Source organism: Grammomys surdaster, unplaced genomic scaffold (assembly GCF_004785775.1).
Source record: "Grammomys surdaster isolate TR1022 unplaced genomic scaffold, NIH_TR_1.0 980, whole genome shotgun sequence".
In the NCBI taxonomy this organism is placed as follows: domain Eukaryota; kingdom Metazoa; phylum Chordata; class Mammalia; order Rodentia; family Muridae; genus Grammomys; species Grammomys surdaster.
Genome location: NW_021605399.1, coordinates 309,529 through 327,545, shown reverse-complemented (window position 1 = coordinate 327,545; position 18,017 = coordinate 309,529). Strand labels below are relative to the sequence as shown.

At 33.7% G+C, this 18,017-nt stretch overlaps 2 protein-coding genes across 2 annotated transcripts; one reads left to right on the top strand and one right to left on the bottom strand.

Moving 5' to 3' along the window:
• Positions 1-6,931: 6,931 nt before the first annotated feature.
• LOC114634568 (olfactory receptor 1102) lies at positions 6,932-7,888 on the top strand. Its single transcript, XM_028783148.1, has one exon. The coding sequence runs from the start codon at positions 6,932-6,934 to the stop codon at positions 7,886-7,888; it is 957 nt and encodes a 318-aa protein (XP_028638981.1).
• A 7,243-nt stretch (positions 7,889-15,131) lies between these two features.
• On the bottom strand, positions 15,132-16,070 carry LOC114634570 (olfactory receptor 8H1-like). The gene has a single exon (XM_028783149.1). It carries the CDS (start codon positions 16,068-16,070, stop codon positions 15,132-15,134), a length of 939 nt encoding a protein of 312 aa, XP_028638982.1.
• Between the last annotated feature and the right edge of the window lie 1,947 nt (positions 16,071-18,017).

Below are 18,017 nucleotides of genomic sequence, written 5' to 3'. Positions count from 1 at the left end.
TACTGCAGTAACTGTGTCCATGATTTATTGGATATAAACTGTGTTGGCTAGTTTTATTTTTGTGTTTTTTATTTTGTTTTGTTTCATTTGTGGTGTTGTGCTTTGTTTATGTTTACTCGACACATGCTAAAATCATCTGAGAGGAGAAAACCTAAACTGAGAAGATGCCTCCAGAAGATCAGGCTGTAAGAAGACAATCTAGTAAGGCTTTTTTTTTTAGATATGATGAAAGTTTATATAATTTTTGTTGGTTTGTTTTCTTTATTTCCCTAAGGTCAGCATTTTCCCCTGATATTTAATTTTTATTAAACTATTTTATTTACTTACAGTCCAAATGTTGTCCCCTTCCCAGTCCTCTCTTCCAGAGTTCTGATTTTCACCCAATTCCCTCTTATGTCTTAAATGGGGACTCCCTCACCTACCTACCTGCCCACTCCCACCTCACACACTCCTCAAACATCCCCCTTCCCTGGGGCATCATATTTCTATAGAATTAGGATCATCCACTCTCACAGAAGCCAGACAAGGTAGTCCTCTGCTTTGTATGTTCCAGTGGCCATGGACCAGACTACTGATTCTCTTTGGTTGGTGGCTTAGTCTCTGGGAGTTCTGAGTGGTCCGGGTTAGTTGATACTATAGTTATTCCTTTAGGGTTGCAATTCCCTTCAGCTCCTTCAATCCTTCCTCGAATACTTCTATAGGGTTCCCCAACCTAAGTCCAATGGTTGGTTGTAAGTATATGCATCTTTCTCAATTAGCTAAGGGTAGAACCTCTCAGAGGACAGGCATACTAGGCTCCTGTCAGCACAAGGCATCAATAATAGTGTCAGGGTTTGGTGCCTGCCTGTGGGTTGGATTCTAAGTTGGGCCAGTCACTGGATGGCTTTTCCTTCAGTCTCTGTTCCACTTTACATGCAGCTACAGGGGGAAGGATGAACCTCTAAAAAGTCTCAGAGACCTGGGAAATGAGATGCTTCCAGGACTCAATGGGGATGATCTTAGCCAAAATGCTCAACTTTGGGGAGATGGCACCTGAAGAGACCACTGCCAATAGATAGGGCCACCAGTGGAGGGATAGGACCACCCATCTACTTTCAAAATTTTGGACTCAGAATTATTTCTGTCTAAAAGAAGTGTAAAGCATCTTATTTTAGTCCTAGATCTGGTTGGACCGAGTCCACTGTGATTAGTGCCACAACTGTGCTTGTGCTCATGGTACTGGTTTCTATAAGAAAGCAGGCTAAGTAAATTGTGAGGAGCAAGCAAACAAGCAGCACTGCTCTTTGGCCTCAGCATCAGCTCCTCCCACCAGGTTCCAGCCCTCTTTCAGGATATTTAAACCAAATAAACCCTGTCTTCTTCAAGTTGCTTTTGGTCATGGTGTTTTACAATAGAAACAACTAGTGCACAAATTTTGTAAATGTTAAGTAGTGCTATTATGGAAGAACAAGTAAAACTGTGGTCAACTTGGCAAGAAACTTATCTTTTTCAAATCTTTACATAATTTTGAATTTTCACAAGCTAACATAAAAGTTTTACTGTTTTACAACATCAACACATTGCAGGTAGCCTGGCCTTGTTCAATCAATTATGCTGGGGTGTTTCTGTTATTTTAATTTCCATTGACTGATCAATGAGGTCTGAAAAATATTTTTATACATTTCTATTTGTGTGTGTGTGTGTGTTACTTTGCTTGTTACAGTGTTCCTCTCTATAAGGGCATTATGGCCCTGAACTCTTTGTTCTCATGTTTTTATTTTCTCAGTTGCTGAGTTAATGATGGAGTCTCGTGTCTAGCTTCATGTGACTCTTGATTGATTGTATGTACACCTTCTCTCTTAATGTTCCAGGTTAGGTGGTTCCATTCGTATTTCACTTATGAAGCTTGTTTTGCTACTGGTGAGTTTTAAATGTTAACTCTATGTATGGGAAATCAGTCTTTAATTGATATGTCTTTTGCTAATAATAATTTTCCTCTGTCGATGTCTTGCTTTTAGGTGATTCATATAAAATTTATTTTGTTACAGGAGTTTTGCATGGCTTTCAGAACGGTTATGAGCTCTACATTGAGATACTTTAAGGAAATGCTATTTCCTCCTGGTAAAAGAATAGAAAGTAGTTATCGCCATAGGTGGAGACATGAAATTTTGAGCTGGTCCAAAGGTTAGAATAGTGTCTGTTATTGTACACTCTAAGACTTAATCCAACTTGCCCTGTCAATCATCTGGCCAAGAGACATGATCAGGATGTCTGATTTACAAAGCACTATGCTAAGGGGGTGAGGAAAACAAATATTCTCATAAATGGATGCTGTGTTTGTATTTCTAGAAACATTTCCCTCTGTGTAGCTGCTTTTAGAGCAACTATCATATAACTGATAAATCTGGCTTGCTACTTTCTGAGTTAATAAGAAAAGTCTAACCACCCCACACTTTTTTGTCATTTTATTTCTTGTTGGTTTTAAAGCTTGATATCCCTTTTCTGTTAGTTTTGACTTTTTCACCCTTTCTCTGATTCTATCCTTTACCACCCATTATGCATTGCTTACAAATGTGTCTGTCTCTCTTCTTTGTCACCTTCCTTCAGATAGCTCCCAGAATTGATAACTTGTCTGTTAATATTGAGTCTCTATGAAGCTTTAATAATATTGCCTTTAGACTTCCTTGATTCTTTATTTCCAGGAGTTATCAAGAAAGAAGTAGCCCAAAATTCCTAATAATATTTTTAAAAATACCCGTTGTACATTGAGATCCATAGATGGAGAGATTAACATTTGGAACATCCAAAATATAAATAGGTCTCTTAAGCCTTAAAAGGTACCCTTGAGCTACCAATACTCTAATATAATATTATGATGTTCTAGTCAAATAATTTTAGAGTTATTAATATATTTTCATAATTCTCACCATAATGTTTCTTTTTCAGAGGAATATAGCTTAATTATGTACACTTGTATATTATCTAATCAGTATATTTTTATATACATTTAAATTTATTTCTCATATGAATTGAAAGTATGTTATTATACATTTAGTTAGTAATTTTTATCAAAAGATTATATAGACTCTAATAAACTATGTTCATATAGTATCTTATATATGTTTATAAGAAAAGTAGTAATATATATTTTAAGATAGGAAGCTGAATTTTTTGATCAATTAGGACTGTGACACAGAATTAGAGCTAGAATAATGTTTTTAATTACTAACTTTGTTTTTTAGGCACAAATATATGCTTTTTCAATTAGGGTTAATTGGTTGCAATGTCTAATTTTTATTCTTACAGCCATTTGTATTATTTTATAATGAAATTATGTTTTTGTAATTTATTTACTTGCTTCCTGTGGGGGAAACAATGGCACATTGGTACTGTTCTTTCCCTAATGAGTTTCAGTGTGTTCTACTTTGGGGAGTCCTTGAGGACTCCTGGGGTGCTCAAGAGCCTAGTATAAGGAGGGAGGGAATATGTAATATTTAGACCTTGCCTCCCTTGACTGAAACTTTTTTTCTAAAGGTAAGAAAAAAGCTTCCTACTGCATATGAAATATTTAGAAGATATAACTTTTCAATTAAAATTGAAATGCCTGTGTACTATTATTGAAATATTGATAGAAGGCTGCATTGAGAAAAACTACAAACCAGTCTTTGATTACTTACCATTTAAGTATTTACTATAATTTTCTTTATTGAGGTTTTAAATAGTATAGATTTATTGTCCTACATGGAAGTTAATCTAATCAAAGATTGATTTGTGAAATAATTTGAAAAGTTGGAAATTTTTATGTTGTTTCTAGAGAAATAATAGTCCCATGTTATGATATGTCTAAGTGGGTTTACAGAAAAACTGAACATGAATCCAAACTTTGTTATGAACTGTTTGACCACATCAGGTTCTTATGCTAGAACAGTAAAACTTTTCTCATCAATTAAACCATAATGAATCATTCCTTTAGTACCTTTTTATATACATTTAAAATATACATTAGAAAATAAACTTTACATGTCTATTACCTAGCAACAGCTAATTGTATAATAGTTGTCATCATGACTTTCCCCTTGTTGTCTCTGCCTTAGGAATACAGCTTTTATTTATGTTCAGTGTTTGTGTTTTGTAATTTATTACATTTTGTAAAAAAAAAAAAAAGGGAAAAAAGAACTCTAATATCTTCATCATCCTACTACATGTCAAATAGTTTAAACACACTCACAAGCCCATGCACACGCACACGAGCAGGCACATGCACACATACAATTAGTTCTAGCTTCCTAAAATATTTAATGGAATCTTTTACGTTTGTGTTTGGAGATCCTTGGAGAAAGTGTCTGAATTCTCCAGTTAATATCATTCATGCCTCCCTCCTGTGTCTCACAGCAAATTGCACAGATCTACAGTGAAACACTTTCCAAAATAATTAGTTCTCTGAGAGGTGAAAAAAATAAAGACTGTTACTATATTAGAAAATATTGCTCTGAATCTCAAGCAACATGTCTAAGAATATTTTATAAAGATCCCCACCCATTTAGACACTGATCAACTGAAGTACACTTAAAAATTACATGCATAGTTTCTATTTCCTTGGAATTGATTCAACTAATTCATATTGCATTCTGGGTTTTCCAAAAAATATTATATATTTTGTAATTTTTAAAGACATAGTGTTAGCAAGTATAATTTTTAATAAGTACAGTCTTTATCATTTTTAATATACATGCATATTTATCTGTAATCATATAAATAAATTTTTGATTCAGTCATTCATGGGCTAGAGAGATGACTCCATCTTTATGATAGCTTACTGAGAAGATTCAAATTCAATTTATAGCACCAACATCAGTTATCTCAGAACTACATATAACTCCAGCTCCAAGATATACAATTTTGGCCACTCTAGTTATTTGCCAAATGTGGTGCATACTCACAGAGATACAGTAAAAATAAAATAAATACACACACACACCTACATTATATATATATATATATATATATATATATATATATTATAAATAAAATTATATATAAACATAAATTACTATATTGCTCTATATGCCTGTGTATAACACATGAATTATGTTAATTTACCATGACAGTGGAAATTAGCTTACATTTTGAAGTTAAGAATCCTAGAAGTTTAGGAGAAACAATGTTTTATTTCTTCATTTATAATTCCACCATTACAAATCTATTGATTCTGTGTATTAGGAAAATCTCCCACTAGAGGAGGAACCTTCTTTAGAAACAAGCATAATTTTCAATGTCCTTTTTAACTGTCTCCTTTTCCAATTGAAGCGTCATGTGACAAAATATACTATGTTCAGTATTGAATGAAAATCAATTAGTTGAGCCCATGAAAGACCAGATATTTCCCTATGATAAATGTCAGTTGGTACAAGTCCTGCTGAAAAAACTAACAAACAAAAATCAGTCTCTCAGTGCTGTACACTTCACAAACATTCTTGGCTGTTTTTCTTTTTCAGAACTAGTATTATCAAATTTGTTATCACAGTGTGTAAGTGAAGAAGAAAAGTTCAGGCACCAATTCTAAATGGTCCAATTAATAGTAAAGAGTAAAAAATGATGCTTTCAATGTGACCACGTTGGGAAAAAGAGCAAAATGATCCTGCAACCTCGGTGACACCCTTTTGTCCATCTTCAGTGTACTGACATAAGTTAAAAAGAGAACCAGAGAGCATTCAAATGTAAGTGGTCCCAGTAGAGTGTGGTTGCATCATTGCCAGGGCTCCAAGATTATACTATACAATGGACTGGAAAGTTATTAGAATTGTGGGAAATTGTGACAATGGTGACACATTTTTTCCCTCTGGTTGGTAAAGTTTCCTTCTCCCATCAACAGCCTCATGGGACATTCACATTTCTCTAAGGTTCATCTTTTCAGTAGACTGATAATAGATTGAGAAACACAAACATCTCTTTATAATATCTTCTTTCTGCCAGTCTAGTTGTATGAGTAACTGCATTTGGGCCTCTTGAATACTGACTGATCACAATATTGACATATATTATCATTCTTCATTTGGAAATCTTGTTGGAAAAACATGGCATCTACTATTTTCATTTCAACAACAGAAATACTCTTTCATAGAATAATGATTATTGAAATTTTGGTTGTAAAAAGTTTGTGCCATATATTGTGTTTGTCTTACTTAAGGAACAAATCACTATGTGTAAGTAATTGTCTTGGTATTTATTGAGTAACAGATTATTCACAATATTTTCAGATGCTTCATTAAAGCCATATAAGTTTTTGTAATGTTGCTGTGAATTAATATTCACCCAAATTCTTTTAATGACTTTCATTAATAATTAGCATATTAACCAAAAAATTGAATACTAGTATTAACTTGAAAGTCGGAAAAATACAAGAAAGTGAAAATTCAAGAGTCTACAAATTAACAATTGATGATGGTTGCATTTAAAATAAGGTAATAATAGACAACAAGAACAGAAATAAACCATAGCAAAGAAAAACCTTTTTTCTTTTACAGATTTCAAAGAGTATTCAACGTCTGCAGAAATGTAACTCTGTCCATTACTGAGAGTTCCATGGTTGTGGGAAGGGAAAGTGAAAACTATATGAAGATACTTTCATTAAAAAGCATGGCACAAATTACTTATGAAAATATGAACAAACAGTACCTCACATCTAGTTAATTGAGAACAGTTATGTTTGAATTGTGGAGAGAACTGGAGTTAACATAACTTCATTGGCTATTTTATCCTAAGAAATTTATTCAACAACTAAAGAATAATCTTTCTTCAATTTATTTAAACAATTAATGCATCTACTCAGACTCAAGTTACGGACAATCTCACAAATACAATGACTTTTCAAAATATAACTAGGATGTAATTCATTGATTTTAAGTCCACAGACTGTTGCCTTTAGAATCTGTAAGTAAAACAAGAAATACCAATGACTCCGTCAGATATGAATGAAGAAACTACCCAGGTGCACAATGTGAGTGAAATCACTGTCTTTATACTACTGGGATTCACAGATGATGTTGACATAAATATACTTTTATTTATCTTATTTCTTGCAATATACATTGTAACTCTGATTGGAAATCTGGGTTTGGTTGTATTGGTCATTGAGGATTTACGGCTCCACAACCCCATGTACTATTTTCTGACTGTCTTGTCATCATTGGATGCCTGCTTTTCTACAGTACTGACTCCCAAAATGTTGGTCAATTTCCTATCAAAGAATAAATCTATTTCATTTGTTGGATGTGCAACACAGATGCTTCTCTTTGTGACATTTGGAACCACAGAATGCTTCCTTTTGGCAGCAATGGCTTATGACCGTTACTTAGCAATCTACAGCCCACTTCTGTATTCAGTAAGAATGTCACCAAGGGTCTATGTTCCACTCATTATTGCTTCATATACTGGTGGAATTGTACATGCTACTATACACACAGTGGCTACTTTTAGCCTTTCTTTCTGTGAATCCAATGAAATTAGGCATGTCTTTTGTGATATTCCTCCATTGCTTGCAATTTCTTGTTCTGACACGCACTTAAATCAGCTTCTGCTCTTCTACTGTGCAGGCTCTATTGAACTAATCACCATCCACATTGTCCTAATCTCTTATGGATTTATCCTGCTGGCCATTCTGAAGATTAATTCAACTGAAGGGAGGAGGAAAATATTTTCGACATGTGGAGCTCACCTAACAGGAGTGTCCATTTTTCATGGGACAATCCTTTTCATGTATGTGAGACCAAGTTCTAACTACACACTTGAAAATGACATGGTAATGTCAACCTTCTATACCATTGTGATACCCATGCTGAATCCTATCATCTACAGTTTGAGAAACAAAGATGTAAAAGAGGCAATGAGAAAGTTACTTAAGAGAAAATAGGTTCATGAATGAAACATGTTTTAAAATTGATTTGAGTAAGCCTAAAATTCAGGTTACCTCATATGTACATCATACATAAATATCATGTACATTATGTATCAACATTTCCCAAAATATTAATTGATCTTGACTATGGTATGTAGGAATGTGAACATATGATTTACATATCTACATTATATTTAAAAGAAATATATCAGTCAATTATTGATATATATATGATCTTATTCTTTAAATTATTCCATTTTTGTTGGATACGTCAGGAATTATTTACACTAGTGATATTTAGCTTGTTATTTCTCTTATGGATTGTGTTTTGAAAACACAATATGCACATAATTCCTTTTCTTGTAAAATTTTGATGAAACACCACATTTTCCTATATATATATCTAACTCTTCCTTTGTACATTATTTGGTATTATTGACTTTAAATCTTGGGTTTGTTTCTATTAAAGTCTTTCCTTTCAACTGTGAAATTATAGATATGGAAGAGAAACTCCAAAACTAATGCAAAGATTATTTAGTGATATTATTGAGAAATTTCCATATATTAGCTATGCAAATGAGAGTGTAGATTAAATGTACCATCTTAAATTGGCTTTTATAAGTGCCCATTTGTTTATCTCTACAGCTGGCCTGATGTAATGAAATAATAATTCTTTTAATGCTCAAAGTCCTTACTTAGTTCCCAAACCTATCTTCCACTAGGTATATAAGAAATATTTTGCATTTGTTATAATTCCATAAAGCGTACTCATATCCAATAAATGCCCAATAAGATGGATAAAATATTCACCTTAATTCAAGAATACATATGTCATATTCACTTTTCTGTATTTATTTCTATTCTAAAATTAGTTTACATTAAGAAGTATTAATGATATATATTTTAAATTCATTTTATGAGATGAAGCTTGTTCTCAAAAAGATCATTTTACTGTGTTTATATGGAAATTGGCAACATATTTAACCAAATAAAGTTTGAGTCTGTAGAAAAATGCTTTTCTGATAAGGATAAATAGTAGTGTACAAAATCAGTAGCAGAATCAGTAACAATTGTTATGATAACGGTTTTATATTATATTGTAATGACAAATTTGCTCAGAATTGAATCAAGAAAACGATCACTTTAACATTTTTAACATGAGAATGAGGAGACTTATTATAGTAGCATATTTTGTATAAAAATGATATTATTTGAATAATGGTAGACAGTGATAATGCTATAGACTCAAACAATGGACATTCTTGAATGTGAAGAAGACATACTTCTATAACTGATATAGTGACCTTGAATAAGATATGTAAACTCTTTTTACTCCAGCTTCACCTCTCATCATCTTGAGTACATTGAGGCCCTGCTATCTGTGGCTATGACAAATCAAGTGGTCAGAGAAAAACACAAACAATAGGCAGAGAAATGTCAAGAATTTAGGATGGTAATGAATGCCATAGAATGCAAATTAAATATAAAAATGAGGAAAGAAAATACAATTTTAAATGGAATAGTGAGGAAGAACCTTAAAAACAAGCAATCATGTCAAAGAATTGCAGTTGTCTTCAAGTAGAAAAATGCAGAAATAAGAAAAAATAGAAATATTCATAACAATACAAGGACAGTCTTCAGGGGAAAGCAGGATGAGTTAGCATTTAAAAGGATTACAGTCAATGTTGTTTACTACCAGGAGACACTTGGAAAGTTTTTCTCTTTTACTATTTATATAATGAAAGTTTCAATGAGTTTGTGAAAGAAAATAAAATTTACAATTTAATGGTATAGTTGTGCTAGTCAGTAGAAATCTGCATATAAAATTCTGTTCTAAAAAAATGAAATAGGATGCTTCATCAATTGTTTTCCAAAAGGAAATGTAGGTCCACTTTCTAATACAGTAAAAGAGGAAATATAGGGTAGATTCTACATGCAGTTCCTATTTTCAATCACACTTTGCTAATGTTTGGATGTGTAATCATTAGAGTTTAAGAATATTCTAACATAATGCTTAAATCTTTACTTGAAGCATAAAGAATGACACTAAAGACTGAAGAACATATTTCCTTTGAGATAGTTTTAGTTTAGTGTATTTTAACTGCATACAAAATTTTGATATTATAATAATATTTCTCAATTTCCTTTTGTCTCTGTAAACCCTTTCATATGGCTCTCCCCACTTTTTCAAATTTATGACCTTTTTAAAATTTATTTTCATTACATGAATAAATGCATATGTATTTACATATATATTCATTAAAATAAACTGGTCAGTTTATTTAATATTACTTACATGTATATTTTAGGGAATGATCATTTGGTATTGGATAGAAAATAGGTGTTATTCTCCCACTAAAATATTTTCTTCCTCTTTTTATAGTATGTCAATTGGCACCTTCCTTGTTTGTTCATGTTTAGTGAGTTTTGTTAGTGTCACTATTGGGGTAAACAATCTAACTATGAGACCCACTCTCACAACAACCTCTTTGATCTTCTGTCTCTTACTATTTTCTGCCTCTTCATCTACAGTGTTCCCTGAGCCTTGGGTTTCGGAAGGCTTTGAAGGTATTCATTAGGGCTGGACTTTCACAATTCTGTATGTTCATTTGTTGTAGTTTGCTGTGCTGGTCTTTGTCTGATGCAAAGAGATGTTTTCTTGATGAGGTTTGAAGATTGTACTTACCTATGGATATAAGAGCAAAGGTTTATAGATTGTTGTTAGGGATTATTTTGCCTCACTAAAATAGTGGTTCTAGATTCTTCTCCAGTAATCACTGGTACTGAGTACTTAGGAAGGTGTCAAGTACCAGGCATGATTTCCCACTTTTTGAGTGGGTCTTAAATCCAATTAGAAAACTGTGCATTATCACCAAACGTTGTATGCCATTTCTATATCCTTAGATTTCTCTTAGGTCATTAATATGGCTCATAGGCATCCTAGCTGGGTAGAAATCTTAGTTGCTGCTCACCTTTTTAAGACTATGTGACAATTTTCAGTACCATGAAAGCAAATCTTCAGACATGAGGCATTCAATTCACTTCAATCTTAGAGAACTATGGGTCTTGTTTCAGAAGTTCGTGGTGCTTTCTGCAAGAAGGACTTAGTTTAGACTTCTGAGGAGAAACCAAGGATAATAGCAATAGGTTGTGTGCTTGAGAGTCCCTTTGAAAACCTTGACCAAAAAGGGCTTATCGTATCTGCTATTGAATCTTTTATTATGTAGTTTAGAATTTCTGTGTGAACATTGTCAACCCAATTGAAAACAAGCTGTAAATGTATATTTTATTTTACAAATTGATTTTCACCATTGCAGTAAAAATGTGACTCTTTAATTTAGAAGTTAATAATTTAATAACTTTAAATTTAGAAAAACAGGAAGGTAAATACAGAAGGTGGGTAAACAGTAGTAGTAGTTGAATGCAAATGTTTTAATGGAGAAATGGGAAAAAGTGGGCTTCTTAGGAAGAGTCAAGAGAAGTAAATAAAGAATGAGGGAGGACATGTGGATTGTTCCAGCTTCTTGCTATTATAAATAGGCTGCTGTGAACAAAGTAGAGCGTTTGTCCTTGTTATATGTTGGAGTGTCTTTTGTATATATTCCTAGGAGTTTATAGCTGGGTCCTCAAGTAATACTGTGCCTAATTTTCTGAGGAACAGCTGGACTGATTTCCAAAGTGGTTGTACCAGCTTACAATCCCACCAACAATGGAAGAGTGTCTCTCTTTCTCCACATCCTCGCCAGCATCTGCTATCATCTGAGTTTTTGATCTTAGCCATTCTTACTGATGTGAGGTAGAATCTCAGGGTTGTTTTGATTTGTATTTCCCTAATGTCTAAGGATGTTGAAAATTTCTTTAGGTGCTTCTCAGCCATTAAATATTCCTCAGTTGAGAATTCTTTGTTTAGCTTTGTACCCCATTTTTAATAGAGTTATTTGATTCTCTGGAGTCTAGCTTCTTGAGTTCTTTGTATATATTGAATATTAGCCCTCTATGGGATGTAGGATTGGAAACAACCTTTTCTCAATCTGTTGGTTGCTACTTTGTCATATTGACAGTGTCCTTTGCCTTCCAGAAGCTTTACAATTTTATGAGGTCCCATTTATCAATTCTTGATCTTAGAGCATAAGCCATTGGTGTTCTGTTCAGGAAATTTTCCCCTGTGCCCATGTGTTCAAGGCTCTTCCCCACTTTCTTTTATATTAGTTTCAGTGTATCTGGTTTTATGTGGAGATCCTTGATCCACTTGGACTTCAGATTTGTACAAGGAGATAAGAATGGATTGATTTGCAGTCTTCTACATGCTGACTGCCAGTTGATCCAGCACCATTTGTTGAAAATGCTGTCTTCCCCCCCCACACACACACACACTGGATGGTTTTAGCTCTTTTGTCAAAGATCAAGTGACCATAAGAGTATGGGTTCATTTCTGGGTCTTCAATTCTATTCCATTGATCTACCTGACTATCTCTTTCACTAAAGCTCTGTAATACAGCTTGAAGTCAGGGATAGTGATTTCCCCAGAAGTTCTTTTATTGTTGAAAATAGCCTTTGCTATCCTGAGTGTGGTACATTTACACAATGGAGTACTATTCAGCTTTTAAATACAATTACATCATAAAATTCTTAGGCAAATGGATGGAATTAGAAAATATCATTCTGAGTTAGGTAACCCAATCACAAAAGAACACACATGGTATGCACTCATTGATAAGAGGATATTAGTCCAAAAGCTCAGTATACCCCAAGATACAATTCACAGACCACATGAAGTTCAAGAACAAAGAAGACCTGAGTATTGGTGCTTCAGTCCCTCTTAGAAGGGGGAACAAAATACTCATGGGAGGACGGTTGGAAACAAAATGTGGAGCAGAGACTGAAGAAAAGGCCATTTAGAGACTGCCATCACAGTCACCATACCCAGACTCTATTGTGGATGCTGAGAAGTGCACGTTGACAGGAGCCTGATATAGCTGTCTCCTGAGAGGCTTTGCTAGGTCCTGACAAATGCAGAGGTAGATGTCCACAGCCAATCATTGGACTGAGCACAAGGTCACCAATGGAAGAGTTAGAGAAAGAATTGAAAGAGCTGAAGGGTTTTGCAACCCCACAGAAAGAACAATATCAACCAACCAGACCACCCCCAGAGCTCTGAGAAACTAAACCACCTAACAAAGAGTATACATGGAGGGACCTATGGGTTCAGCCACATATGTAGAAGAGGATGGCCTTGCCAGGCATCAATGGGAGGAGACGTTCTTGGTCTTATGAAGGCTTGATGCCCCAGTGTAGGGGAATTCCAGGGCGGGGTGGCAGGAGTGAGTGGGTGTCTGGGGGAACACCCTCATAAAAACAGGGCAAGGGGATGGGATTGGGAGTTTTGCGGGAGGAAGAAACAAGGAAAAGGGATTACACTTGAAATGCAAATAAAGGCAGTTCACTATGGCTTCTTCATAAGTCACAGAAAAACACATTTCTCAAATATTTTGCAAATACAAATACTGGAGTTTTGTTACAATAAGGTTTTATTTTGTGTAAGTCTGTGGTGTGTGTGTGTGTGTGTGTGTGTGTGTGATTCATTGACAAAGTAAATCTCAAACACTAAATCTTTCAATGAAAAAAGAAAGCTGTTGCTGTCCTCCAAGAGATCCAAATTACACTCAAATAATGGACTGAAGTGTGGGATCCCTGTATTTGAATTAGGGAAAGGCTAGAAGAAGCTGATACAGAGAGGTGACCCCATAGGAAGATCAGCAGTCTCAACTAACCTGAATCACTAAGATCTCTCAGACACTGAGCCACCAACCAGGCAGCATACCACTGCTCTCAGGCCCCAGACACATATACAGCAGAAGACTGCCTGGTCTGACCTCAATGATAGAAGACACATCTAACCCTTGAGAGACTTGAGACCCCAGTGATTGGGGACTCCTGGAGGGGTAGGGTAGGGTAGGGTGAGTTGGGGTGAAGAGAGGTGGGTAGGAGGTGGGTACCTACTCTGGGAGAAAGGAGAGAAGGAATGGGATGAGGAACTGTGGGATAGCAGACCTAGAGGGGGATAGAAACTTACCTGTAAAAAAAAAGATTGAAGATAAGCAATAATCAAATAAATAAGAAAGCTGTATAACAGCTTAGAGTAAATAAAACATTTTTTTAAAAAATGGTGTATATTAATATGGATGACATAGTAAAACATACACAAAATTGCCAAAAATTATAAAACAATTTTACTTTAATAGTGTATAATATATTCCACTTTGGTTCCAACATTAATATACAATTTCTTACAATTTATTTTTGACAAAATGTAAGCTGAAAATGTGGGTTTTTTGTTTTTTATGCATTTTCTATTATCATATTTAAAATAAATTTGTAAGATACAAAAAGAAATTCCTTAACAAATGCAATACACATTGAAAATATTGCAGGATTATAAACCTTGTATGACTATGCTATGTTTCATGATTATATCTTACATCCCAACATCTATCACCTAATCAGATGAATTTAAGGTTATTTTTTTGTATGCTGCAGAACTGAGGAAATAGTCTCTTTAAAACTTAATTTATGTGTGTGTGTGTGTGTGCGTGTGTATGTGTGTAGCTAAGTCCATATGAGATCAGGAGCCCCTAATAGGGTCTTGGCTTCTCTCGAGCTGGAGTTAAAAGAAATTAGGTTGTGAGCTACCTGATGTTGGTTCTGGATACTTGAGTCCTTTACCATAGAAATGTGTGTTCCTAATTGCTGAGCCTTCGATCCCAGAGGAAATAGCCTTAACCATTAAGATCCTAATACCCTAAAACTAAAGCATACTAAATCTAGAGTCCAAAACTCATAATCTCTGTTTCAAAAACAAGACCACAAAACCATTCAATGGATTCCTTCTAGATATTAAAAATTGAATGCCCTTATTCTCATTATGCAAACATTATTGCTTTATAATTCTCTAAAGTTACAACATGTATACAATATAATTTTAAGACTGAAGATCATTGTTTCTAGTTTTCCATACATTTGTCCTTAAATCAAAATATTTAGACCACTGATTTAATACATATAATATTATTTCACATTATTATGTAGATTTCTAAAATGTTTCCTCAGTAATATCTAAGATCAAGTTATATTATACAAAGAACAGCTCCACACAGATTTAAATTATGCATACCATACATTTTTGATAGAGAACAAGGAAAGAACTAACTGGAAAATAAAAAGAGAAAAGTCCAAGTGCTGAGTACCACTCCTATCTTTATTATCTGGAGTCCTCCCTTTTCTTCATAATTCTGCTGACAGCATTTTTTACTTCTTTGTTTCTGAGACTATAAATGAGTGGATTCAGCATGGGGATCACAATTGTGTAGAAGACAGAAGCCACTTGATCCTTTCCTAAAGAATAGGATCTCTTTGGTTTTAAATAAGTGAAGATCATAGTACTATAAAATATGGTGACTGCCAGTAGATGAGAGGCACAAGTGGAAAAGGCTTTTAGCTTTCCTGAAGTAGAACTGATTTTCAAGATGGTAGAGAGAATGGATGCATAAGACATTGATATGGTAAGAAGGGACACCATTAGAGTTGAACCAGAGACAATGATTATTATCATTTCAATGACATATGTATCATTACAAGACAGAGCTAAAATTGCAGGTGTGTCACAGAAAAAGTGATTGATGACATGAGAGTCACAGAAATCCATCTTGCTTAGACAAAGCATATTGATAGAAGAATCTATAGCTCCCATCAGGTAGGAACCAGTGAGGAGGGCATGATATCGTCTTTTGGACATAACAACTGGATAGTGCAGAGGATTGCATATAGCTACGTAGCGGTCATATGCCATGGATGAGAGAAGAAAACATTCAGCACCACCAAACAAAACAAAAAAGTACAGTTGGGTGAAACAACCTATGAAAGAAATATTTTTGATGGAGGTAAAGAGGTTCTCGAAGGTTTTAGGTGTGATGACAGTTGAGTAACTGAGGTCAAGGAATGACAGATGTGTTAGAAAAAAATACATTGGGGTGTGAAGCTGAGCTTCTATACGAATGATCAGCATCATGCTTGTGTTCCCCAACACAGTGACCAGGTATATCAGGAGAAACAGAACAGCAAGGACTAGCTGTATCTCTTTGGAATCTGTCAGTCCCATAAGGATGAAGTCAGACTCTTTTGTATAATTCCAAGTGGTCATAGTGAACAACCCTAAAACTGAAAAGAAATCAAATGCAATACACATCTTGATTAACTTTTTAAAAAAAGTTTTCTTTAAATGTACATGCTGGTATGTTTGTTGTTTTGGTTGGCTCAATATTGATATAATTTTTAGTATACGAATGAAAAAATATTGAGGATAGATTGAGGTAAAAACTCATATTTGGCTAAGACACTGGAAGAGGTGACATAATTCATGTTTTTAATTACAGTGGTGGTATTCTAAATGATTTCCTTTAATAACAACTTAATTATTATCAAATATTTGTCCTTAGGTACTATTGGCAAGCATACATTTTAAATAAAGAGTCTGAAAAGGTCAAATAACTCTTCAGAACTGTGTTCAACTATCTGGTCTTTTCTGTAGAGTTTTGCTCAAAGGAGCATGAATTTAGATTTGTATTCCCAAGAAATGCATAATTTATAGAAAATAAAAGATAAATTGTCAGATATTGTTGCATATATGAATTAATATTTTTGAATCTTAAAAAAAATCATTCAGGGTCACAAAGAAAGAGACTTTACTTCAAATAAGATTTCTGAACATGCCAGAACTTTTCTCTTAACCAAGAACCTGTGCTTGGAAAAACAAACTATCTCAAAGCAGAAAGTGCACTCAGGCAGAGGGCTTCTGATCTTTTTCCCCATTGGTAAAGATCTAACCTCAAAGTCTTTCAATACTGTCTAGCTTAAAATGATCCCTGCCAAGGAAATGAAGGAAGGCAAAGAGGGCACAGCTACTTAAAATTCCTAGAGAGTATCAGGGCCTTTGTGTACACAAAGAATTTACAATGTGTGTGTTCAGATGAGGGTGTAGAACATTTGCACTATAGTCTTACACTTTACAATGTGAGAGAAAATATTTGCATTTTTTGTAATTAATAGTAATTATATTTTATAATGTTTCAAAATTAAGATTTAATATTCATTTCAGGCATGGCATCATTAAAAATATGACATTTCACTTCCTTATCCTTGTTTGGTTCCCTTTCAATTACAAGTAGTTTTAATGTTGGGAAGAAATTGAAAATATTGTAGCATATAATGTCTATCTACTGAATTTATAACTCATAGATGCTATTATTATTATCATCATCATCATCGTCATAATCATATTAATTTTAATTTTAATTTTAATTTTAATCATTTTAATTTTCATATTATAAAGCTCAGAAACCTAAAGTTTTAAATAAAATCAATTCCAAAAGTCTATGTCAGTCTATAGTCATTTAACATAGGCCATATTATTTTTTTGTCAATGTAGTAAATTAGCTGAAGTATTTGTTTTTGCTTTATGTGTATGAATGTTTTAATTGCATGTATGTCTGTGCATCATGTACTTGAAGAGTGCATTTAAGCTAGATAGAAGTGGGAGTCAGATTTCTGGGCATTTAGTAATAGTCACTTGTTAGCTGCCAGATATGTACTCTGAATTGAACACCTATCCTCTAAAAGAGTCAGTTCCCTTAACCTCTATGTCTTTACCATTTTATTTAAAACCTTAATAAGCACTTATATGGAGCTAAAGCTAAGGGTTTGATTTAAGCATTTTTGAATGCAAATATAAAGTCACTTATATTTAAGTATTAGATTAAGAAAGTTTTTGTTCACATTTCTTGGCTTCTTGAACACCTTTAATATTTATGAGTACATAATACTACAGTAGTTGCAGTGAACTATGTATTTAATAAAAAATAAAAGAAGCTAATTAAAGTTAAGAAAACTTATCTGAAGGAAGAACAATTAAAGCACTATGATTCCTCCCATATTCTCAATCCCAGAATTTATAGTGTTTTAAAAAAATCAAAGTCAAGATATATAATTAATCAAAAATATTATAAAATATCTGCAATATACTATTTAGTTCCTCTTTAATCTTAAGATAATTTAAATCATTAATCACTTTATTGTGGTAAATTAGAATTAT